The sequence below is a fragment of the Geospiza fortis genome, unplaced genomic scaffold (genome assembly GCF_000277835.1).
Source record: "Geospiza fortis unplaced genomic scaffold, GeoFor_1.0 scaffold106, whole genome shotgun sequence".
NCBI classification, from domain to species: Eukaryota; Metazoa; Chordata; class Aves; order Passeriformes; family Thraupidae; genus Geospiza; species Geospiza fortis.
This window is the reverse complement of record NW_005054377.1, coordinates 2,572,085-2,598,049: the sequence shown is the minus strand read 5'-3', so window position 1 is coordinate 2,598,049 and position 25,965 is coordinate 2,572,085. Positions and strand designations below refer to the sequence as shown.

At 46.2% G+C, this 25,965-nt stretch overlaps 1 protein-coding gene across 1 annotated transcript; it reads left to right on the top strand.

The window, feature by feature from the left end:
* Positions 1-908: 908 nt before the first annotated feature.
* MTMR9 (myotubularin related protein 9) lies at positions 909-22,409 on the top strand. The gene is made up of 10 exons (XM_014308622.2): positions 909-937; positions 2,608-2,716; positions 3,032-3,157; positions 8,078-8,251; positions 11,189-11,406; positions 13,249-13,410; positions 15,129-15,270; positions 16,400-16,620; positions 18,035-18,186; positions 18,616-22,409. The coding sequence occupies exons 1-10, from the start codon at positions 909-911 to the stop codon at positions 18,783-18,785; spliced, it is 1,503 nt and encodes a 500-aa protein (XP_014164097.1). The 3' UTR covers positions 18,786-22,409.
* Positions 22,410-25,965: the final 3,556 nt, after the last annotated feature.

The window sequence follows — 25,965 nt, the reverse complement described above, 5'->3', positions numbered from 1 at the left end:
TTGTCCAAATTATTATTACTCTAACTGTATTAAACTTTCAAAATTTTAAAAACAAGTGATTAGCATTTTTCTCATTTGGGAAAGCTGCAGAAAGCAGCCTCAGAGACAGCAGAACTGTGATGAGAGCTAAGCAGCAGCCATGAGATAAATAAGCAGAAAAATTATGTAAAATGTAGGAAACTAACAGCAAATAGAACAATGGTCTGTGTATTAATGCTTGTCTAGAATAACTCCCTAAGGTGCAGAAAAGTTTACCTAGCGAGATATTAGGAAGTTTTAAGGTTAATAATGGAGCTCTGTGCATGGTGTTTCAAGGCTTACAAGCAGGAATTGTATTCAAAATAAGCAAAATTCATTGTTTTAACCAAAGGTACGTGTGTTTATAGTGGTTGGATGGAACTACTGTCAATGTGCTTTTGCTTTGTGTGATTGTAAAAAAACTTTTAAGTGAGTTGTAACATTAAGTTCTTGGTCTGCAGCCTGGGATGTGAGCTGGTGGCATCTTCCCATTGTCATAACCATGTAATGAGAGTGAAGCTGGAAAATAAAACAGCTCAAGGCACGTTCCCAGCAGTCCCATCCCATTTGTGATTTGTGCACAGCCCCTGGCTGGGGATATCCCTTCTCCCACCCCTTATGGTTGGGAAGGGCTGGCTTGCACCTCAGCTGTCCCAAATCCTGGTGTAGGGAGCAGGAAGGATGCTCTGGGCACAGACTTTGCCTTAAGCTGTGCCAGGGGAGGTTCAGGTTGGGCATCACGAGGAATTTCTCCACAGAAAGGGAAATTAAACCCTTGGAATACCCGGGGAGGGTTGGAGTCCCCATCCCTGGAGGTGTCTGAGGAAGGGCTGGATGTGGCACTCAGGGCTCTGGGTTGGTGACAAGGTTGGACTCTGCTGGAATCCAAGATGCAGGGAATTATCAGAACTTTGGGCCTGTAAGCCAAAGCTTGGAATTAAACACAGGATTTGTCTGAGACCTTGGGAAAGGCTCCCTAACTGAGGTGCTGGAAGCAAGAATGTGGATTTAGAGTTCAAAGCAGAGACAAGTTAAGCTAAGAAGAAGAAAGTTTAGAGTTTTAGAGTTTAAGATATAGAAAAATAAAAGTAGTTACAGAGGTAAACAAGGAGATTAAAATGCAGCACTGTAGGTTTGTGTGTCAGAACATGTTTGGCTAAGAAAGCTCACACTGTAGCATGAGTCCATAAGATGAAATACCTAAGGATTGGGTCAAAAACATAAATATCCTTGTTTTATTGGTCAATAAATCTTTAAAAGGTCTTGTAACTAAGGGACTTGTTCTGAACCATGCAGTAAAGACGTGAGCTGAGCTCACCCTTTGTAGAAGATGAGAACAATAAATCACATCATCAAAAACAACCCATAGGTCCCATCTCTAACTCGTTCAGAATTCCTTCCAAAAATCCCCATACACTCAGTGATTGTTTTCCAGCCTCAGTGATGCTCTCAGGGCCCAGGTCAGGGTTCCCATGTTCTGTTTGGCCATTCATGTTTGATGTTACATCTCAAAGGTTGGTTGTTTTGGTCCTGTAGAGAGTCAGAATTTTTGTGTTTTGCCCTTTTTGCTTTGTGTTCATTGCTCAGTGGATTCATCCACCCTTGAGGCGCTTCATAAATGATGCACTGTGCACAGAGAGGGATGTCAGAGCCCTGCTGGAGGGCTTTGCCTTGTTTCACCCTCCAAAACTGGTGGCAGAATTGGGCTCTGGACATGCTCAGCCCGAGATCTGCTGCTCAAGAGCATCATCCCTCACTTTTCCAACTGATTATGGGAATCAATAACCCTTTAGCAATGTGCTTTTTGTGCTACAGCTCAACTGTAGCTGCAGAGCTCCATTTTTTTCTTGCCCCTGCTCTTTTAGCTACAGAGAGTTCAGAAATTTCTGTTTTCCCCTCATTTCTGCTTTACCTGCATCATTGCCCTTCACTGAGTGTCTGCCCCATCTCACCTGGTCATTGTCTTCTGCTCCCTCACCTTGGTCCTTTTTGATGATAATAGTTCATTTTTATATTAATTACAAAATCCTTCCCCTGTTTGTAAAGGCTTTTAAGGAAGTCTGATAGAATGGAGTCCCTTTCTGCTAGCAAGAAATCAGTGATTAAAAAAAGCGTAGAGCCTGGGATGGTGGGGGAGTTGCTGGGTGCTGATGAGGTTTGTTGCTGATTAAATTTGCTCCTGATTTCCCTGTGTTTCTGAGAGAGGAAAGGAGCAGAGGGATGGAAAACTCAGGGAATTTCTTCCCATGCTTAGTCCTCACCCTGGCCTTGGGCACTTGCAGGGATCCAGGGGCAGCCACAGCTTCTCTGAGCACCCTGTGCCAGGGGCTCCCCACCCTCCCAGCAGCGTGATATTTGTCATGTAACACCTCCACTCCCTGCCACAGTAAAAGGATGGGATAAATGAAAATACAACCAACCTTGCCAATAGCAAATAAGGAGTTGTGTTTGTTTGTTTATTTTCTTGTAAGGTTTCCCTGCAGACAAATTGTCCCTCATGGAGATTTGCCTCGTGGGAAGAGCTGTTCCACTTCTCCTGCCTTAGAGGATCCTGTTTTTATGGGACACTTATTTCCTGTCTTGCTGTAGGTTCGTGGGCTCCTTGGGCACCATTGTCATAAAATGCAAAGACCTGAGGATTATCCAGCTGGACATCCCAGGGATGGAGGAGTGTCTGAACATTGCCAGCTCCATTGAGGTGAGCAGCTGCCATCAGCCAGAAAACCTGCAGGTCTTGAGCTCCCCTCAGCCTTATTTTTTTTCCAGTTAGGTTTTCATGTTTTGAAAGGCAAAGTAGAGTCAGGAATATTTTATATATTGGGGGCTTGTTGGGTATTTCCCAGAGGTTTTGGACTCCCCATCTCTGGAAGTGTTCCAAGCCAGGCTGGATGGGGCTTAGAGCAGCCTGGGGTAGTGAAAGGTATCCCTATCCATGGCAGAGGTGGAATGGGATGAGCTTTAAGGTTCCTTCCAGCCCCCACCTGTGATTCCATGATTTCTCTTGTCCCCACAGGCACTTTCCACCCTGGATTCAGTCACCCTCATGTACCCCTTCTTCTACCGGCCCATGTTTGAGGTCCTGGAGGATGGATGGTCCTCCTTTCTGCTGGAACAGGAGTTTGAGCACCTCAGCTCAGTGGTGAGTGAGATTTGAGGGATTTCCCAGGCACTTGTATGTTCTGTGAATTGTTTCACCCAGCAGTGGCTGGACTGGAAATCCCAGATGGTTAAAAATCCATTTGGTGCCTGGGTGAGAAGTGAGTGTTGTTGAAATACTCCCTCTGTGACATCAGACATTTGTTTGCTCCTTCACCTTGTACTAGTGGAGGTTTGAGGCCTTTTTCAGGAAATCACAAAGGTAGGAAATGTTTTTGGCCTTTGGGGATGGTTCTCTAATTGGAAGAACAAATGGAAATCCTTTGTCCTGGCTTTGTTGTTCTTAGTTTTGATCTGGAGTAGAATGAGATGAATCTTTGTCAAACCCTTAATTGAAATGACACTGGTTTAAAAAAATTTTTCTTTAGGAGGATGACAATGAAGATGCCCAGTTTGAAACACTTTTTCCTTTAATTGATGCTGGGGAAATATTCTTGAGGTTCAAAAAGCAGGAAACTTCCAGTTCTCTTTTTCCAGGTCCTGCTGAGCACATTGATTTTGTTTTGGGTAGGAACTGTTCTTGTGGCATTGCCTGTTATTTCTCTTACTCGAATTTCCTTTTACGATGCTGAATTTGCTAGAGTGGGAACTGTCTTGAGTGCAGGAACCTGTTTTAATAATTCCTTAGATTTGCATCTCTGTGTTCCAGGTCCTTGTTTCACATCCAGTCTGTGCTCTTGCTCCAGCAGCTCAGGTTTCTGAGCCCACATCCATTAGTGCAGCATCCAAGAACATTGATTTTATTTTATTTATTTTTTTTCCTCTCTGCAGCCCAGCTTTTCTGCAGCCTGTATCATTTCCTGGCTATGAGTAACAACTGAATAATGTGATCAGCTTGACCAAATTCAGTTGATGAAATCACCAGAAAATTAAAAAACATTAAAGGAGTTCAGAGGCCTTGCTATTTTTGTCTCATAATTAAAGCACTCTCATGTGTCTTATCTTCCTCTGCCATCCAAAGACAGACCAACTGTTATCATATCCAGCACATGGATCCATTGATGTGCTTTTTTTTCCTTGTTTTTTCAGGGATTTAAATCTTCATTTGTCAAAATCTTGCCTTTCTAAACATATTCTCTGTGTAAGAATTGCATTTAAAAACCTCATTACTTTTTAGCACCACATTTCCAGGGTAATCATTCATTCCTTTAAAATCTCCATGTCTGACAGCTGTTGATTAATTAATTCTTGACTTTTAACCCAAAACGTCACATTTTTAATAGAATGGTGTCAAAAGCCACCTTCCAATGATTTACATCTCCCGAACAACAGATAAATGTCTCACTGACCAAATAATTCTTGTTCTGGAAAGACACTGCTTTATGTGACAGGCTAGAACAAGGAAATGGCTGATTTAAATCTTTCTTCCAGAAGTCAAATGAGAAGAATTCCAAAGGTTCCTCCTGCCTCTGCTAAATCATCCATCTGGATCTGTATCTTCCCCAAGTCAAAAACTATTTCACCCACACTACAGCTCTAGTAATTTATTAATTCTACATTCATCTGCTACAGGAGAGTTGTTTTCAACACTCTAATAGCAAAGTGCAGGTTAAAAGTTAATACTTTTTTTAAAAGTTTGGTAAATATTAAATATTTAGATAATATACCATGTAATTTGTGTTCTTCCTGCACAGTGAGGGGTGAATGGAATTCAGAGTATGTTCAGGGGTTCATATTGTCTCTGAGCAGTCAGAGGAGAGCCAAAAGGTTTCTCTTCTGCCAAATTCCAGAGCTGCAGCATGCTGCAAACTACTCCACTCTGGAAATCCAAAAATTTTTCTTCCGAATTTAGTTTCCTGAAATGAAGTGAAGAGGCCTGAGAAGTTTGTACACTGTCAGTATAATTAACATAGAGGTATTTTATTGCTAGGAAAATCACTTACTTCATTCTCCTTTTTCTTTTCCCCTTTTTTCCTTTTACTTTTCCCCTTTTCCCCCCTTTTAATTCCTCTTTTCTTTCCCCCCTTTTTCTCTGTTTTTTACTTCCCCCCCTTTTTCTCTGTTTTTTACTTCCCCCCCTTTTTCTCTATTTTTTACTTCCTCCCCTTTTTCTCTTTCTCTCCCTGTCTTTTCCTCTCTATTCTTTCCTTTTCCCTTCCCTTTTTTCTCTATTTTCTTTACCTTTTTAGCAGGAAAGATCTCAGGGTTCTGAACAACTCAGTTGTGCTTCATCTTCGTGTCAGAGCTCCTTTTAGAAATCAGAATTTTCTGGGTTTCGGCTCAGGTCAAATGGTAACTGTGAACCAAATTTTGCTCTTTTCAGACAAGCATCAATCCTTACATCAGTTCTGCTCCGTGTCCATGCCCAATCTGATCCCAGCAGGGCTTGTTCCTTGGGAATGGCCTCTGGCTTTGCTGCTTTGCAGGATCTCCCAAGATCTATGCTGGGTTCTGGACTTTTTTTTAAGGCCTTTTGGTAGAGCTTGACTTGTTTCCCAATGTTTGGTGGAAAACGACCTCTCCTGGCAATTTTAAGTTTTAGGAGGAATGATAGCTTGGACATTTGGGAATCAATGTCTCTATAAACAAATATTAGGACAAGAAAAGTAGAAATCCAAGAGTTGATCCTGCACTGGGTTTAAAAATTGCTGCTTTCTTTTTTTTTCTCTGGAATTCTTTCTCCTTTCTGCTCAGCCCTCATCCCTTTGCTGCTTTTATCCTTAACTTTTCTTGATTCCTAGAAGCTCTGATGTCTTTCTGGGAAAATTAAGGGTTCACTTTGCACTCCCTGAGTTTCACACAGCACAATTACCTGGTTGAAAGTGAGCTCTCCCTTCATCCCTTTCCCTGCAGTCCTTCTGCTTCCTCTGCTGCTGCCTCACTCTTCCAGTTACTGACGGCCGTTTTTCCTCCCAAATTCCAGCCAGACCAAAGCTAAAGGAGTTGATTTGGGCAGTCTGGAGCTGGCAGTGCAGAGGTTAATGGGATCTCTGCAGCAGGAGCTGTTGGAGGGAAGACAAATGGTGCCAAGTGCTGCCAGGCTCCTCCTCCTCATCGTGGAAATTACAAGGGAATGACATAACAGGATCTCTGTGTCTGCTGTAAATGGGGAGGAGAGCAGGGTTAAATTACCAGAGTGGGGGATAAATCAGGTGCTCCTCCTCCATTCCTTTCCATACTGGTGGTGCCAGGGGCAGCCAGTCTCCCACAAGTTCCCCAGAGTTCTGGTTTTGCCTTCTCCACATCCTGTGTCGTGGTGAGATTTTTATCAATTTGATATTCCAGATCCATGAATATCTTTTTCATGATAATCAAACTGCACACCCAACAGACACCCTAAAAACCCTGTTAAAAATCCCATTGCTGGTGCATTAAAAGCTGGAGCTGTGTCCAGCCACATCCTTTTGTGTCCCAGAAGTTTTCATCTCTGCTCATAACACGGTGGCCAGAGGCAATTTGACTTTGCATCTGGGAGAAGCTCTGCTTTTTATAAAATGGAGCTGTTCAGAGGAGCTGTTTTGAGGCTGATGAATAATGAAATAAGGTTATAGCATGGATGGTGCAAAACTGTCCAGCTGGGCTGCTGCAAACAACCAGCAATTATTGCTCTTGATGCTGATTTTTTTTTCAGCATATTTTTTAGGCTGCCACCAAAAAGGACAATTTGCCTGTCTCCTAAGCCACACATCCCATGCCTTGGAGCTGCTTCTGCTGAAATAGTGTTGTGAGACAGTTCAGCTGATGGAAAGGCTTCATTGCCAGAAGACATTCCTGAATTGATCCCCATTTTCCACTGGACCAGTGAGCCAGTCAGGTGCATTTTTATAAGCAGGTAGCAATCAGGAGCTGTGTAGCAAGGGGTAGTAAGGATCTGGAAGAAAGGAATTCTGATCAGAGATGTCCAGTTAATTCATGTTAAATCAGCAGACCTGAACTGATGTGGACTTTGTGTGTTTTGTCACAGCCTAATTTAGCTGTTGTGCTCTTCTCCCACTTTGTCCTGCTGCCTTATCCCTCTGCCTTTTTTGTCTGCCTCAAACTTTCCTTGAACTCAGATGAGCAGAGGTTTGATGGATCTCTGAGGTCTCTCCCTGCTGCAGAAGCTCCTCGTTGACCTTTTTTCCCTGAGCTGGAGCTAAGGCCTGGGGGTGACCCTGGGCATCAGGTAGCTGGAATTGTCATGGTAAGTGTCTGTGAGGTGCCACACTCAACACTTCTTTCCCAGGGTTTGGCTGCTGGGAGCTGGAGCAGTTAAATCACAGAGCTCCTGATGTGCCCTCAATGCTTGGCTGCTGGGCTCCTTCCAGAAGGTTCTTTAGAAGAAAAAACTGTAGCTGAGCCCACGGAAAATAACCAAGGTGGAGGTGTTTAAATTGAAATTTTAATCTCAAAGCAGCTTCAGCATCTGGAGTAGGTGGAAGTTCTTTGCCTTTCTTGGCCACGTTTGTCTTGTGAACTCTTCTTTCAGCACAGATGGAGGGTTGGGCCCATATTGCCTGTATCTAAATGAACTTTTTTCCCCTCTTGTAGGAATACATTTCTCTGTGGGGCCTCCCCTTGCTGTCTGCTGTGTCTGTGAAGCAATTTAAAGCCACAATCACCCATATCTGCCCACATGGGCTTATTTTGTGTTGTTTGAGGATGTGATAAACCAAAGGGGGAACTGTTGCTCAAGACCCAGAGGCATCTGCTCATTCTTCCATTGCTTCCAAGCTTTATCTGCACTCTGGGGAATGAGCTTCTGGGAGCTGCTGCAAGGAGGTGATTGCAGGGAGCACCAAGGGATGTGCTGGAAAAATTAATGGGTCAACAGCCCTGTAAAGGGTTACTTAAAGGACAATTTGTGGTGCAAATGGAACTGATCACAAATACGACTTTATCCTGTGGATCGAAGTCTTTCTTCCCCTTTACCTCTCCATATAATGCCTTTTCTGACCCAAAGCTGTGTTCTGGTGTTTTTCAGACCAATGAATGGCGTCTGAGCTGTGTGAACAAGGACTTCTCTGTGTGTCCCTCCTACCCTCCAGTTGTCATTGTCCCCAAATCCATCGACGATGAAGCGCTCCGCAAAGTCGCCCTGTTCCGCTACGGCGGCCGCTTCCCGGTGCTGAGTTACTACCACAAGAAAAACGGGATGGTGAGCTGGGTTTGAGGGGTGCTTCTGCCTGAAGGAAGTGTGGGAATCTGTTGGTTTCATGCTCTGGAAGTAACAGAGCTGCTGGTTTATTTTCTGGCTTCCTCAGGGAAGGTACAGGAATGTTGGGTTTTTTTCCCCTGGTTTCTTGGTGGTATGACAATGAAAACACAACATCTGGGCTCACAGGTTCCTTTGGGGTCCAGGTTAAACCAGTGCTGCCCCAGTTTCTGTAGTCCAGATCCACTGAGGGCACATCTTTGACCAAAATATTTTTGTGGAAGTTGTTTCCTTTGGCCACCTGGAATCACAAGGGCTGTGTGGAGGTGGGTGCTTCCCTGGAATTAATTAATCAAACATAAATATTTTCTGTGGGACAAGCAGAACACAGATGTGGCAAATCCATGAGAATGAAAGAGGGACCAGGAGGTCAAGGGAGAGCAATTTGCTCTTGTGATGTCTTACCTGGGGTCCCCAACATAAGGAGCTCCTGGAGAGTCCAGAGGAGACCAAGCAGATGCTCCGAGGGCTGGAGCCCCTCTGCTCTGGAGCCAGGCTGGGAGAGCTGGGGGTGCTCACCTGGAGAAGGCTCCAGGAAGACCTCAGAACCCCTTCCAGTGCCTAAAGGAGCTCCAGCAGAGCGGGAGAGGGATTTGGGACAAGGGCCTGGAGGGATAGGACACAGGGAATGGCTTCCCACTGCCAGAGGGCAGGGATGGATGGGATGTTGGGAAGGAATCATTCCCTGTGAGGGTGGGCAGGCACAGGTTGCCCAGAGAAGCTGTGGCTGCCCCTGGACCCTGGTTCTGGATGATGGAATGAGTGATCTCCATCCTGGAAATAGCCATTAATCTGCTTGGTTGGGAATGTGCATGGCAGCAGTTTGCTTACAGCAATAAGAACAAGATGAGCCTTGTAAAAACCACTGCTGGCACCCTGGCTGGCTGTGTCTGCCAAGAATTTTCATGGAAAGGATGGCAGGAGCCACATTGTCCTGTCTGTGAGCGGTGGGCCCTCATCACAGCTGCGGTGACAGCAGAGCCAAGGCTGCTTCTGCTGACTGTGCAAGGAGGATCAGAACAATCTGTTCTCTGAGCCTGGCAGGGTAACTTGGTTCAGGAGCAGCAAATTCTTGGTCTTGCACGGACTTTAACAAGCCAGAATCTAATGGAGTGACTGATACGTTGTAATTAAGAAATTCACTGTATGAAAGTGCTGGGTAATTGTGTCCCTTGCTGATATAACCTGTTCTGAGCGTGGTGGGATGTCCAACCTTTTAAACTTGATACAGTCTCCTCAAATGCTCTAATGCCTTCTCACCTCCTGTGGCCAAGATTGTAAGCCTTCAATTTGAAGCTGTCTAGTCTGACTCAGGAGTACCTTGGGGTATTCTTTGCTTTAAAAGCAGCCAGCCACCTACTCTACATAAGTTGTGCTTTTTGCTTTTTCTCAGCTGAGCTGAAAACCATTGAAGGAAGATTTTTGCTCCGTTATCTCTCAACATTGTGCATGTTTCATGTGAGGAGTACAACAGTATTTGGCTCAGAGTGTTGCAGTTGTGACAGTAATGCTGTCACTCTCTTTGCCCTCCTGGCTCTGAGTTCTCAGCTGTTGCTGACAGGCTGCCCTCACGTTTTCATTATGATTTGAGCTGCTGTGAGTGCTTCTGAATTGAAAGGCATTTGCTAAAGAGAAATCTCAGCTCAGCAGTCTGTGGACTTGAGGTTTATCAGCCCATCCATGGGGTAAAAATGTCACCTTTAACACATGAGCAATTTGAGTGTTTTAAGAACAGAGTTGGGAATAGACCTTGAAAATGAAAATCCTGACAAAGTTGCTTTCATAGAATCACAGGATGGTTTTGGTCAGGAAGATCCTTAGGGGCCATCTAGTTCCACCCCCCTGCCATGGGCAGGGATGCCTCTCACCAGGTCAGGCTGCTCAGGGCCCCATCCAGCCTGGCTGTGAACACTTCCAGGCATTATAACACTCCTGGGCAACTTGTTCCAGTGTCTCATCACGTAGTTCACAAAGATGGTACTTGAGGCGTAACTGAAAGGATACAGCCTCTAAGATGATATCTGACATTTAAAACTTGCCCAGCCAAATGAGTGCTGGATTCAAGAATTTCTAATTCAGTTTTAAATCCTTGAGGGCGATAGAACTTTGTGGTGGATTCACAGGGGTCCCAGGATGAGGGAAGAGATGAGAATGTTGACTCCATGTTTCAGAAGGCTGATTTATTATTTTATGCTATATATATTATATTAAAAGAGAATGTTATATTAAAACTATACTAAAAGAATAGAAGAAAGGATTTCATCAGAAGGCTAGCAAGCAAAGGAAAAAGGAAAGGAATGATAATAAAATCTTGTGACTGACCAGCGAGTCCAAAACAACCAGACTGTGATTGGCCATTAATTAGAAACAACCACATGAGACTAATCAAAGATGCACCTGTTGCATTCCACAGCAGCAGATAATTATTGCTTACATTTTGTTCCTGAGGCCTCTCAGCTTCTCAGGAGGAAACAGGTGAGGTGAGGAAAAGGTTGCAGTTTTCCTCTTAGCTTCTCAGGAGGAAACGGGTGAGGTGAGGAAAAGGTTGCAGTTATTACAGCGTACAGGTAGAAGTTGAGGAGGGTGAGCTTAGGGTTGTAGATGATAATGATTGCTATTCAGCCTAGGTGGGAGATGGAAGAAAAGGCTAGGATTTTTTGGATTTGTGTTTGGTTGAGTCCTATTCATCCTCCCAGGGCTGCTGAGAGGATAGCCAGGATAGTTAGGAGAAAAAGTCCTGACAAAAGGATTTTTCATGAAATGTGTCTGTGACAGAACTTGAAACAACTGAAGGATTCAGGGCAAGGCTTGGAGCTCATTGGTGCCTTTCAGTCAGAACTCTCTCCACAGTGCCTCATGCATGGTTCTGTGTCTCCCCAGGCGATGCTGAGGAGCAGCCAGCCCCTGACAGGCACCAACGGGCGGCGCTGCAAGGAGGACGAGAAGCTGATCAACGCCACGCTGCGCTCCGGCCGCCGCGGCTTCGTCATCGACACCCGGCCTCTGAACGTGGCCCAGCAGGCCAGGGCCAAGGGAGGGGGCTTTGAGCAAGAAGTGCACTACCCCCAGTGGAGGAGGATCCACAAATACATCGAGAGGTGGGTTGTTGTGGTCTTGTGGGTGTTTAGGATGAGATGACAGATGAGAATTGACTCCAGGTTCTCAGAAGGCTGATTTATTATTTTATGATATGATATTTGACATGATATTGGATGTGATATTATATGATATGACATGATATTTGATATGACATGACATAATATTTGACATGACATGACATAATATTATATATGACATATTATATGACATGATATATGACACTACATGATATTTGACATGACATGACATAATATTATATATGACATATTATATGACATGATATATGACACTACATGATATTTGACATGACATGACATAATATTATATATGACATATTATATGACATGATATATGACACTACATGATATTTGACATGACATGACATAATATTATATATGACATATTATATGACATGATATATGACACTACATGATATTTGACATGACATGACATAATATTATATATGACATATTATATGACATGATATATGACACTACATGATATTTGACATGACATGACATGATATTATATGACATGACATATTATATGACATTCTATTATATGACATTGCATGATATTTGACATGACATCATATTATATGATATGACATATTATATGACATGATATTGTATGACATGACGTATATCATATCATATCATATCATATCATATCATAATGTTATACTAAAACTATACTTAAAAGAATAGAGAAAAAATACATCAAGAGGCTAGAAAAGAATGATAATAAAAATCTGTGAGACTCAGAGTCTGACACAGCTGGCTGTGATTGTCCATTAATTAAAAACAATTTACATCGTAGGTAAACAATTCTCTAAATCACATTCCAAAGCAACAAAACATGGAGAAGCTGAGGCTTCTCATCTTGCCAGGAGAAGAAATCCTGGTGAAGGGATTTTTCAAAAAATATCACAATAACAGTGGGTGAAATCAGGCTTTCCCCTGAGCTCGGCTGTATGAGGTCATCAGAGCAGTGATACCTCCACAGAGGATTTACTCCTGTAAGAAGAGTTGTGTATCCTGGTTCCTGGCAACAGGGTCACGTTCCTTCTGTGGCAAAACCAGGATATGTGGATGATAAGGGGATTTTTGGTTTGGTTCCTTGTTTTGAGCAGCCTGCTGCAGGTTTCAGCCGTCAGGCATCTGCCTGTGCTGTTTCTTTTCCTGGCCATCTTCAGCCACACTCCAGCCTTTCTGTGTTCCCCTTGGCACAGGAAGGAGCCAGAAAACTTCTGCAGGGGAGGGTTTGTTCTGTGGCTGTCACACTCCTCTTATCCAGGGGATTTGTCCAGAGAAGCTGTGGCTGCTCCATCCCTGGAAGTGTCCAAGGCCAGGTTGGATGGGGCTTGGAGCAACCTGGGATAGTGGAAGGTGTCCCTGCCCATGGTGGGGGGGTGGAATGAAATGACCTTTAAGTTCCCTTCCAACCCAAACCATTCCATGATTCTGTGATCCAGTGCTTTTCTCTGGACATCTAATATTGTTCAGTCATTTGGAGACAAGTTGCTAAATAAACAGACTTTTAGTCTGGTGTTCTTCTCTTAAAGCCTTACTTTTGGGGAATCCTTCTACACAGACATGAAGTAATGTTTCTGGAGATGTAGGCCAGCACTTGAATAGTTAAATAAGAAATTTCCTGACAAATATTTGAAGCACTTGGTTTTGCTTCTAAAGATTTTATGTGAACTTACATTTGTTGCTGATTATTTACAGCATCAGAGAGAGAGGGGAATGAATAAACACAATATACAAACACTAAATAATCCATGTCCTCATTCCTGTGTTACTGCTTGTGCTTTCAACAATGTTTTCCTTTTCCCAAAGGTTTCATATCCTGCAGGAGAGCTTCATCAAGCTGGTGGAGGCTTGCAATGACCAGTCACACAACATGGACCGCTGGCTCAGTAAACTGGAAGCTTCCAACTGGCTCACTCACATCAAGGAGCTGCTGACTGCAGCCTGTCTGGCTGCTCAGTGCATTGACAGGTAAATCTCCTGCAGAAAATCTTGGGTTGCTCATTCACTGGTTACAGATTGCTCACTAAATACCTCTGGCAGTATCAATAACTGCCCACCGTGGTCTGCCTCACTTGTACCCATGGAGAATTCTGTCTCCTCATGGTGGAGGAATGTTCCTCCAATCAGTCAGGAGGAGGGAAGAAATCTGGGCTAAAAAATAGTTTTGGATCATGTGTTTAAGGTAAATTCTTGTGTCTGTTGCAGCCAAGCTAATTTAGAGAGTTTTATTGAAGGATTGGGTTAAAATGGGTCGATTTGAAATGCTGTTGGATGGCCTGGAAAAGGGGACACGGAGATGTCTTTTTCGTTTTTTTAGCAAATCTTTTTTTCTTTTCAGCTGCAAATTTCTAATACCACACCTCATTTCCAGAGGTTAAAACAATGTCATCTCCTTGTTTTCCCCAGGAATTGGTCCAGTGCTTTTCCCCTCTTTATTTTTATCCCCACAGCCCTATCCAGGCAATCCTGCTCATCCCTTCTAAGTGCTTGTGACCGCTTTTAACCTGACATTTCTTTCACAAATGCTGCGGACTCAGCTGACTCATGCTCACACCTCTGGCTGCAGAGCCAATGCTTGCTGTCAGCTGCCAGGTTTGTAAGGCCAGATTCAGGAATCTAAATTGGTTTTTTCCGTGGCTCTGGGTGGGAAAAGCCCATCCCAAAGTTTAGGGAAAACCTGGCATTTCATAGGAGCTGGGGATTGTGTTCTGCAGGCACACAAGCAGCTGAAATGCAGGCTCAGTGGTGAAACAGCACTGCTGCATTAAAGTGGGAGCTCTGTGCTTTTTAAAAGCTCTGACACTGCTGGTTTCATTACTGGCTGTGCCAGGAAAGGATTGCTCTGGATCAATAGTTTTATCTGAAATTCTTTCCTGCAAGCATGCAGTGGGAAAGATCAGTGATGAAACCCTCCTGGCTTGTTGGGACAGTGGCTGATTTCATAATTTTTAACCTCAGCTTTGCTTTTTGTGTTTACCATGTGGAGCCATGGCAGGTCAGTTCCAGGTGCCTGACCTGTCTCACTCAAAGCCTGGAGGTCAGAGCTGGGCTGACAAGGAGAGTTCTGTTGTATTTTCCATGGGGAGGGAATGATTGGGACAGATCTTCCAACATCTTAAAGGCCTGAAAGATAAAAGGGAAAAATAGTATTAGAAAATGAGTGTAGAGAAAGGTGAAGATGAGGTAGGGAAGGAAGCTTTAGATTAAATATTAGGGAGAAACTCTGTATTATAGCAGTGGTAAGGCCCTGGCACAGGGTGCCCAGAGAAGCTGTGGCTGCCCCTGGACCCATGGAAGTGTCCAAGGCTTGGAGCAACCTGGGATAGTGTAAGGTGTCCCTGGCCATGGCAGGGGTAGAATGGGATGAGTTGCACTTCCAAGCTGTAACTCAAAGGGATGCTAAACCCAAAGAGTGAGAACCACAAGGGAGATCTCACTGTGCACCTTCTGTCAGTGTGAGAAAGGATCTGGAGTTCCAGACTGCTCAGCAAGACATGGAGCCTTTAGTGATGCAGAGCTCAGGTCGCTGGATGAGGATCCAGGTGGGATCCATGTGGGATGGGGCTGCAGTGGTGGTAAAGAGCCAGAAAAACCTTAATCCTGGTGTCCATGGGATGTATTGGCCCCCAGTGGGATGGATTTTGCTCATTCATACTCTTATCCCTTCCCACCTTTTCCTTTCCCAGGGAAGGTGCTTCAGTGTTAGTCCATGGCAGTGAAGGAACTGATTCCACACTCCAGGTCACTTCCCTGGCACAGATCATCCTGGATCCAAGGTGCAGGACCATCCGTGGCTTCGAGGCTCTTGTAGTGAGGGAGTGGCTGCAGGTAAGGAACAGCAGAATAACAGTTCCCTGGACAGAACAACAGCCAGTTCCAGAGACACTGGGGTTGGGAAATAGCCTGAGAGGCAGCCAACAGGCTGGGCCTTGTTGCAGCCCTGCTGAGTGTGAGTGTCCTTTGTCCTAAAGAGCAGCATCATTACCTGAGTCATTTGTCCTCAGGCACTCCTGGGGCCTCTGCCTCTCGTGGCAGGTTTTTGATTTTGGGAACTGCCTGTTCTGTGTGCTGAGGGTGAACATATCTTACCAAGGATGGCTTGGGTGGAAAGAAACCTTAAAGCTCCTCCCATTCCAACCTCCTGCCATGGGCAGGGACACCTTCCACTGGACCTTCTGCACTTCTTCTATCTCATTAGAGAAAACTGTTCAGACCAAACCACAAAACCTGAGCTGTGCTCTTTGTACCTTGGCAGTCTGGTCCTCCAGTGCACCCACCCCAGCTTATTCCTGCTCACATTCCCTGATCAAACACAGCCTCAGAAAGGCAGGGAAATCAGTCATAGAATCACAGAACCATTTAGGTTAGGATTGTCAGCTCCAGCTGTCCCCCAGCACTGCCAAGGCCTCCACTCATCCATGTCCCCAAATGCCGCATCCACATGGCTTTTTAATCCCTCCAGGGACGGGGACTCCATGATTGCCCTGAGCTGAACAACCCTTTCCATGAAGAATTTTTCCCTAATATCCAATCTAAACCTCCCCTGATGCAATTTGAGGTCATTTCCTCTCATCCTGTCCCTGTTCCCTGGGAGCAGAGCCCGACTCCCCTGGCTGTCCCCTCCTGTCAGGAGTTGTGCAGAGCCACAAGGTCCCTCCTGAGCCTCCTTTTCTCCAGGCTGAGCCCCTTTCCCAGCTTCCTCAGCCCCTCCTGGTGCTCCAGCCCCTCCCCAGCTCCATTCCCTTCCCTGGACACTCTCCAGCCCCTCAATGTCTTTCTTGTCAGGAGGAGCCCAAAACTGAATCCCAGATTTGAGGTGCCCCAGCAGCAGAGGGATAATGGTTTCTAACAGCTTGGTCCTGAGCAGTTGCATGGACAGAAGTCACTCTGAAGTGTTTTTTCCACATGTTGTCACATCCTATTCTTTGTGTGTGATGCTGTCCCTGATTCCCTGCAGGCTGGCCACCCTTTCCAGCAGCGCTGTGCCCAGTCAGCCTATTCCAACAGCAAACAGAAGTGGGAGGCCCCTGTGTTCCTGCTCTTTCTGGAATGTGTGTGGCAGATCCACCGGCAGTTCCCCTGCTCCTTCGAGTTCAACGAGCACTTCCTCATCCTGCTCTTTGAGCATGCCTATGCTTCCCAGTTTGGGACCTTCCTGGGGAACAATGAAAGTGAAAGGTTGGTAAGGATGCTTGACTTGAATCCTTTAAATATCAGGCTGAATTTCACTAAAAGAAGGTCCCAGAATCATGGTCTGGTTTGGGTTGGAAGAAACCTTAAAGATCATCTCGTTCCAACCCCTTGCCATGGGCTTCCACTTGCCAAAACTTCCACTATCTCAGCTGCTCCAAACCCTGTCCAACCTGGCCAAAAATCTCCACCCGTCACCAGTTTATTTAGTTTCTCAGCCAGAAACTCTTCCATGAAAGAATAACGAGCTGGAGTTTGGTGTGAGTCACAGCTGTGGGAAGCAGACTTGTCCATGCAGGCCTGGAGGAGGAGGAGGCTGAGGCAGGCAAAGGCCACAGCTGACAGTTCTGTCCCTCACTCTGTAGCCTGGTGGTTCTGAGACCCTCCCTGGGAGTAGAAACAGGGTGAAGGACTGGAGCTGCCCACAGCTGCCAGGGAGGTTTGGATTCCTTTGTGGAGCTTGGCAATTCTGCCCTCCTGGCTCCAGTAAGGCGATGGCTGAGGGTCTCCTGCTGGACTGGACAGGAAGGGAAAACCAGAAATTATCTCCAGAAAAGGAAGGCAATTTAAAGCTTCTTGTAAACCTTTCTGTCCTTAAAGTAATCTGGGCTTAGAAGAGACTCTCCTGCCTTCTGCAGGGCTGCTGAACCAGTCATCTGCAAAAACAAGTTAGACTTGAAGCCAATGAGCTGAAATTTGGAGGAGTAGTGGATGTTATGTGTAATAACCTGCCTGTCACATCTGAGCACGTCAGCCTGGGAGCACAGACAGGGGTTAAGTCTGATGTTAAGCTTGTGCTGTCTGAAGCATTCACAGGAGTGCTGAATCTCCTGCCTGGCTGGCAGTGCAATTTGCCAGTGCAGGCAGAATGAGATTTGCTGGAATCTGAGGCATAGGGATCCCTGTAAGTGCTGGAGGTGGGGTTGCCCAGGAAAACAGCACTGCTTGCTCTGTGTGCTCAGTTCCTTCCTGCCACCAGAGGGACCTGTCAGACGTGCCCATTCTAGCAGTGAAACTGCTTTTATGTGCTAAAAATTTCCATTTCCATCCTTCCCTGATGCAGCCCTGCCCCACCTTCCAGCTCCACCTTAATACAGGAGCCTGATCCCTTTCCAAACCTGGCACTCAAACCACAGTGGGGAGGTGACTGATTCTTCACCTGGGCAGCAGGCAGCCATCTTACAAGTGTTATTTCCCCATCTTTTACTCAGAACTATTTGTAATCAGCCAGGCTGAGTAAATTGCTTTATGTTTACACCCTGTGCCAAGATGATGAAGGGATCAACTTGAATTATCTGGGGGAGTAGCACATGGAAAAACTTGTGGCCTTGTCTGTGTGGTTCTAACAAGAACCTTACAGATCCAAGTGTGTAAAACTGATTTTTTCCTGTGGGTTTCTTAGGGCTAAACTGAAGCTGCCTCAGAAGACCATGTCCCTCTGGTCCTGGGTGAACAGGCCTGAAGAGCTGAGCAGGTTCCAGAACCCTATTTATGAGGCCAACAGCCTTGTCATCTGGCCCTCTGTGGCCCCACAGAGCCTGCAGCTCTGGGAAGGTGAGCCAGGTTTGCTTTCCCTGTTACAGACAATATCTCTTTTGTGATTTTCGTTGTCAGACGTCATTGCTGACCATTCTGGAGGATCCATATGCAGTGGGTTCTCTGCTGCAGAAACTTTCCCCATGCCATGGGTGCTGAAGAGTTCATGATACAAGCAGGCTGTCATGGCAGGGTGGAGACTGAAAATGGAGTGGTCTGAGGAAAAAAGGAATTACCCCCCCTCATTTTTCATTTTTCTTTTATTAACCTTGTTTAATAGGATGGTGAGCTTGGAGAGGAGGGGGAAACTGTTTAGGGGGGCAGGGAAAAGGAAGAAAATGTGAACTGTGTGCACCTTACTTGAGAGCTGCTGGAATGTGAACAACCTTCCTGAATTCCCCCTTGTTTCAAGAACCCCTTGTGACCTGGGTGTCTCTGGGCTTCCAGGTATCTTCCTGCGCTGGAACAGACCCTCCAGATTCCTGGAGGAAGCTGAGGAAGAAAGGATCAACATTATCAAGTACAACAAGGAGCTGCAGGCCAAGGTGAACGTGCTGAGGCGGCAGCTGGCGGAGATGGAGACGGATGGGGAGGTGCAGGAGGAGGAGGAGCCCTGAGCTGGGCTTTGCCTCAGACCTTTGCTTTCAAGAACCATGGAAAGTGCATGTTGTGCTGAGCCCTTGGGTACAGCTGACCCTCCCACTGCTAAACCCCTCACTCCATGAACCTCCCTGCTTTTTGGGGAGGGGTTTTTGTTTTGTTTACAGAAGACACAGCTGGGCACAATGTCCCCTCTTGGCAGCTGTTCTGTCTCAGAATTGGGTACAGTGTCAGCAGAAGCTGGAACTCCTTACCTCCAACTGTGTGGATGACTAGGATGGGCCAAGAGACAGGATGTCTCCACTTTATTTTAGACTTTTTCTGGTTTTGTTGAACACTCACAGGATTGAAATACAGAGTTCTATATAGATAGGTAAAGGCGTTTTGTCTGGAAGCACCTTTTCTCTCCAAGAGTAAGTAAGGCAGCTTAGTTCTTTAATTTCCTAGGAAATCCAGAAATGGTTAAAATCAAATTACAGGTTCTGCCAGTCTACACAATACTCTCAGTAGCCTTCACATCTCACACTTGGGTTTTTGTGTTCAGCATTGGCTCGGGAGCAGGAAGTTAAATACCAAACCAGAGCAAGACATTTCAGTGCAATACAGAATTGAAGGAGGGATTCTGCTGCTAATTTTTAAGCCATGACCTTCAGGTGGGATTGTCCCTTGTGGACAACGATCTCCTAAGGAAGAACAAACTTTTTTTATTCTACCTGAAAAACAAAAAGTTTTAGTAGTTGGTGGGGGTGTCCACTTGCAGAACAGGGCTCAGAGCTGTCCTTTAAACCAGAGCCAAGCTGCCTTCTTGGAAATTCCAACCCTCCTGGCTGGGTTTGGACACCTGGCCACGTTCACAGCATTGCCAGGGTGCAAGAGCAACACTTGATTTACAACTCAGCAAAACACTTCTGTTGCACCTGATGTGCTTTTCCTTCTTGTGCTCTTATGCCCATCTTGTGAAACCTCAAAAGCAGAAGCTGGAAGTTCAGGTGACCTCACAGATCTGCTGCAGATGAAGGGGCCATCACACTACAAAAAAAATACTAAGAGTTTAGATTATTTGTAGCTGCTAAACTGCTTAAAGACTTTAGGGATAAGCTCTTTCCCATTTAACTTTGTATTTTGTAGCTGCTCTTTCAATTTCTGTGGCTTCAATCTGCTTTTTATAAAATCAGAGTTCTCTATTGTGATTTCTTTTTCCCTCCTTTAAAAAGACAGGTAGGAGTAGGTCTGAAATACTCCCTGAGGCATTTTCTCAGCTTGATTCTTTGGGTAGCTCCACAGGACTGGGAAAAGTTGAATTAACAGCAGCACATGTGGCTGGGATTATCCAGAAAAGAGCTTCCTGTTAGCCTGGTTCTGCTGGAATGAACAGAGCTGCAGTAGGTCAGTGGTGGGATGCCTCTGGAAACTGCTGAGCTTCCAAGTTTATGGAATGAAGCTGCCTTATTTAAAAGCCACTTCACATAGATAAGTGTGAAAATGCAGGATCTGTAGTTGTAGAAGTAGCTGGGCAGGAACCTGCAAAAATCATGTAGCCACTAAATACAGTCTAAGAAAATTCTATAACCAAGGAAATGATATAAAATTATGTGATAATGGTCAAGTGCTACCTTAATGCCTTTTGTTCAGTCCTTATTTCCTTAATTATTTCCTTCTTGCCTATGCTCAACTTAGCCCTGAAGTCCTCTGGCTTAAAAAATAAGATCCCTTTTAAAACACTCCTCACTTAAGGCAGAAGAGTGATTCCCCCTGCTTGCGACGCTAATTTCCTTTTTGGTTTGGAGTTTTGTTCCCTAGATCTAATCTGACACAGGGAATGCTGCTCAGGGTGGCTGGGGATCTGTTCTGCATCACAGGGGAGGCAGAATTGGGCTGCTCCCTCCTCCAAACCTGGTGATTCCTCTGGGTATGTTGCTCAGATAATCCCTTAAAATGATTGTACACCCCTTGAAATGATGTCTTTGGGATCTGCACCTGCCTGGGTGGTGTTTCCCGACCTCATTCAGAATTTCTCCATCTGAAATCCATTATCCCCAGCCAGATGGGAAGGATTCAGAAGGCACTATTTTCCCTGTAATAGACTATACATAAAACACTCCTAAAGGTTATGCAATTCCCTAACACAGTAATTATAGATTGAGCTAAATAATAGAGAAGCAGAGAGGGTTTTTTTGGATCTAATTGCCTGGCTGCTCCAGCCTCTCCTGCAAACTGCAGGCTTCTGAGGAAATTGGGAAACCAGCTGTGACAGCCAACAAAAGGCAGCACGTTCCCTCTGAGCTGGCATCAATTTCAGCCTCCACTTGTGCTGAATGCACACCCAAGCACTGTGTGTGTGCCTTGGGAACGTGGATCCTGGGAATGAATCCATGGGGCAGTGCTGGTGTCCTTCTGAGCAGCCCCTGCAGGTTATTCCACATTTCCTGGGCCCTGCAGCACCTTGTCCCTGCACAAGTTCTGTGGCACAGGCCTGGGAGGGCTGGCAGGAGATGCAGTGGGGCCAAGATGTGTGGTGGTGCAGATTCTCCGGGGACAGGACACTCCCAGAGCTGTCCTGCCACGCTGCTGCCACATTCCCTTGGAGCTTTTCCATTCCAGTGCCTCCCAGGCGCCACATTCACAGCAGCTCTCTCCCATTCTCTGCTTTGCTGCTTGCCTCCCTTGTTAAATCACATATTTAATACCAGGGATGGTTTGCTCCCTCAGAGGGGGATCCCTGCCCCAGTTTGCAGATTCCCTGTGAATTCCTGAGCTGGGGCAGTGCCCAGCTCTGGCTCCTCCCTGTGCCACTGCCTTACGCCCTCGCTGCCACCGCGCTCCTGCTCTTTTGCACACACCCTTTGTGTAACAAGCTGGACACGGAAAGCCCCATCTCCAAATTTTGGGGGTCAATCCACAAAATTTGGGGAGGACACTCTGCCATTCACCAAAAAAAAAAAAAAAAAAAAAGAAGGGAAAAGGAACTAACTTGCACAGTTTTCATAAGGGAAATATGTACCTTCAATATTTTGATTGTATCGATTCAGTCTTGAATGTGGCGCTGGTTTTGACGTGCACTATTGTCCCTGTTGCATAGGATCTCATTTAAAATTGCACTGTACAGCATTTTTGGTGTCTCATGTGTGCTTTGCTGAAGCCTTGGGCAGTGCTGTGGTTGTGTGAGGAGTGAGGTTTCTCCCAGCCCTGCCTGTGTTTTGTCACAGCTGCGCTGTGTGGCTGTGTGAGCCGTGTCTGTTCACTGCTGCCTGTTCAAGTGATGCGTGCACTGCTGGCCCAGCATCTGGAACTGCTATTTGGACTTGGCTGCTGCATCAGTCTTGGTTTTTTTATTTTTTATTTTTTTTCCTGTACAATTTGAAATGCCAGGGCTGGGAGTTGTGTGCTCGTGTTAGGTATTTGCTGTCTGTGTACAGAATCCCAGCTCCTGCAGCGTGGAATTTACTGCAACAACGACAAAGTAACAAATCTGAGGAAAAAGAAGATGATGGCTCGATGTTCAGCCATTTGGGGGGAACAAAACAGATACAAAGTGGCTGTAAACTTTGCTGTAGATATGTTGAGAGCATAGTAGATGTGTCTGTTTAAATTAAAACATGAGGACTAAAAAGTTCTTTAATTAAACTGTGGAATCTTCTTTATTACTGTGTCCTTTGCTTCCCACAGGAGGGATGTGGGTGGGTGTGACTTGGATTAAGTTTTTGCTTGAAATTTTTGTTCTTTTCGACTAGACTACGTTTTATTTTACAGCTGAGCAGGCCCTGTGGTGGTAGAAGGGGGATGAGAGGAGAAGGATGAAACCCTGAAGCTGTGAGGGGCTTGCAGAGCTCTGCTCCAATGGCTTTGGGGCTTGGACAGCAGCTCTGCTTGTGATGGATAAATAGTTTGATTAGCCAAGGTTTTATACTGGCATTGATCCTTTTATCCTGGTATTGATCTCTCCAGGGGAAGAAAGGCAGGGGTGCTCACAGGGAGAGGGGTTTGGAGTAAAGCAAAGCCTTGCAAGAAGGTGGAAGGGGAAGTGCTTTTAAACAAAACCAGGACAGATGTAGATGAGATATTAAGAATAAATTCTTTCCTGTGAGGGTGATGAGACCCTGGCACAGGGTGCCCAGAGAAGCTGTGGCTGCCCCTGAATCCCTGGAAGTGTCCAAGGCCAGGTTGGACAGGGCTTGGTGCAGCCTGGGATAGTGGAAGGTGTCCCTGCCCATGGCAGGAAGGTGGAATGGGATGATCTTCAAGGTCCCTTCCAACCCAACCCATCCTGTGACTCTGGAGTCCATCAGGGACTGGGGTCACAGTTTCCTGCTGGTTTGAAGGCAGGGGAGCACAAAAAGGACAAACAGCTCCTGGGAAGTGGAGGCTGGGAGCTGTGGGAACTCCTGGCTCTCTCCTGGCTGGTGAGTCAGGAGGCTGGGAACTGCTGGGCTGTCTGTTTCCCTTGATGAGTTTCTGTGGGTTTTGGGATTGGAGCAGATGGAGGCTGGGGGTCTTTGTCCTGCCCTGCTGCCTGTGCAGCCCATGAGATAACACAGGGACAGGTGCTGAAGGTTTTGATGTGAAAAGATTGACATTCAGCCACTATTTATGCCAAAAATCCCAGCTGAAACAGAGTAGGTCTGTTCTAAAATACTTTCAGCAGTGTTCAGGCAGTCTGATTTGGGTTAAACTTGATTTTTGGGCAGGGGAAGAAAATAACTAAAGAATCCCAGAATGGTTTGGGTTGGAAGAAGCTTAAAGCTCACCCAGTTCCACCCCCTGCCATGGGCAGGGACACCTTCCAATATCCCAGGCTGCTCCAATCCTATCCAGCCTGACTTTGGACACTTCCAGGGATGGGGAATCCATCTGAACAAGGGTTGAATTTTTTCTTTAACCTTTTCTCGAGTCTGTTGGATTTTTCTCTTGGAAATCCCAAGTGGTTTTGCCCAGTGCCATTGTAGGAGTCTCTTCCATGCTGCCCATTTTCCCCCAAGCAGTGAGAGGGGAAACAATGAAGAGGAACTCCTATTGCACTGGATGGAGCTCAGGATGCTGGGCTGGGCTGCTCACAGCTCCCCCTGCCCTGGAAATGTCACCACAAGCCCCTGGCATTTGTCTGTCAGAGCTGGGCTGAGGATCCTCTGATATTCTCTTGGGAGGGTGTTGCTGATGGTTTTGGATGCTTTGTCTGATGCTGCAGGTCAGCTCATGCAGGGTTTGCTCCAAATCTGCTCCCTCAGGATCTTAAAATACTGGCAGATAACCTGGGCACTGCACAGATGTAGTTACACCACTAAAAACCACAGTGTAGTCACTAAAATAATGGTTTTTATAGCTTGGGCAGTGGTTGTAACCATTTACATGACCAGTTTGCACATCCCAGCTGGTACTGGTTCTGTCTGGGGGGTGGTTTCAGGTTTGAAAGGTGGAGCCTGAGGTCACTGTGTGAAGGAAAAAGGCTCTTTTGACAAGGGGCTCATTTAAAGGTACAAGAGAGAAAGGAAATCTGCTTCTTGCTCTTCTTTCCTGACATGGAAAACATTTGTTGGGATGTCCCAGCAAGGTAAGTGCAGCATTTCTACAGGGAATTTTCTGGGTTTGGCTTGTAGGTACTTGGTGGAACAAAGTAAAACCTTTATGGCAGGAATAAAAGCTGTTCCAGAGTTCGGGTTTGTTCATTTTTTGTTTTGTTGGGGTTTTTTTAACAGAGAACTACTTAGCTTCTTTGTACTATGCTCCATTTTTTGGGGTCCAACTTGAACACTTCCAGGAATGGGGCAGACACATCCATCGGTTGTTTTGGGGACAAAGCAGGAATTTGTACTTAGTGGGGTAAGTACAGGGCTCTGGTTTCTACACTTCCCTCATGGAATAAAAAAACAAAAAACCACAAACCTGTGCCTTTCTGGGAAAAAAGATTTCCTTCCAGAGATCCCTACAGGACACTTGTGCAACATGGAGCACATGGAGTGTCCTGGCTGTGCTGCCAGCAGTTGGCAATGCTGTCCTTTCACAATGGGGAAAGCTGTGGCAATCCTGAATTAAAATTCTGTTCTGCCCTCCCCCTCCCTTGTGCTGGTCCAGCTGTTTGTGATTCCTCGTGGTGCATGGGATTGGAGAAATGCATGGAAAAGTGACACAGCCAGGAGGGAAGAGCCCTGCAGGCTGAGTCAGCAGCTGGGGCGTTAAACGTGGCATCCATGCTTGGAGTAAATGAAGTCACAGGGAGGATTTGTAAAGTGAAAATCCACATGGAGCAGCTGGGGAGAGTCCGGAGGAGGCCATGGGGATGCTCCAAGGGCTGGAGCCAGGCTGGGAGAGCTGGGGGTGCTCACCTGGAGAAGAGAAGGATCCAGGGAGACCTCAGAGCCCCTTCCAGTGCCTAAAGGGGCTCCAGGAGAGCTGGAGAGGGACTGGGGACAAGGGATGGAGGGACAGGACACAGGGAATGGCTTCCCACTGCCAGAGGGCAGGGATGGATGGGAGATTGGGGAGGAATTCTTCCCTTGCACAGATTGCCCAGAGAAGCTGTGGCTGCCCCTGGACCCCTGGCAGTGTCCAAGGCCAGGTTGGATGGGGCTTGGAGCAAGCTGGGACAGTGGAAAGTGTCCCTGGCCATGGCAGGGGTGGCACTGGAGGAGATTTAAGGTCATTTCCAACCCAAACCATTCCATGGCTCTGTGGAACTCCCTCAAGGAACACTCGCAGGGGGGATATTTCAATTCAGGGTGAGAATCTGAATAACCTCCATGGAGCTTTGGAGCTCCACCAGTTCACTCAGTTTGAGCTCTGGGTGCAGCAGCACTGGTGAGATTCCCACTCCAGAGGGATCGGGATGGGGTGAACACCAATATTTGGGGATCCTTTTGGGAATTTGGGAAGGAATTGTTGGCTGTGAGGGTGCTGAGGCCCTGGCACAGGCTGCCAAGAGAAGCTGTGAGCTAAAAGCAGAAGAGGAGAGCAGACACACCTTGAGCCTTTCCCCAGTGCCACGTTCCAGGAACTCTGCACTGAGCACCTCTGGAATTGTCAGAGGGACTAAAGGCAGCTGTGGGCAGAGCCTTGTCCCCTGCAGAGCAGGGAACCAAAGGGACAGCACATCCATGATGTGTCCCTACGTGTCCTGATGTGTCTCCACGTGTCCTGATGTGTCCCCACGTGTCCAAGCTCCTCGCCCTGAGCTCTCCAAGCACCGTGGGTGGGGAGGGTTTGCAG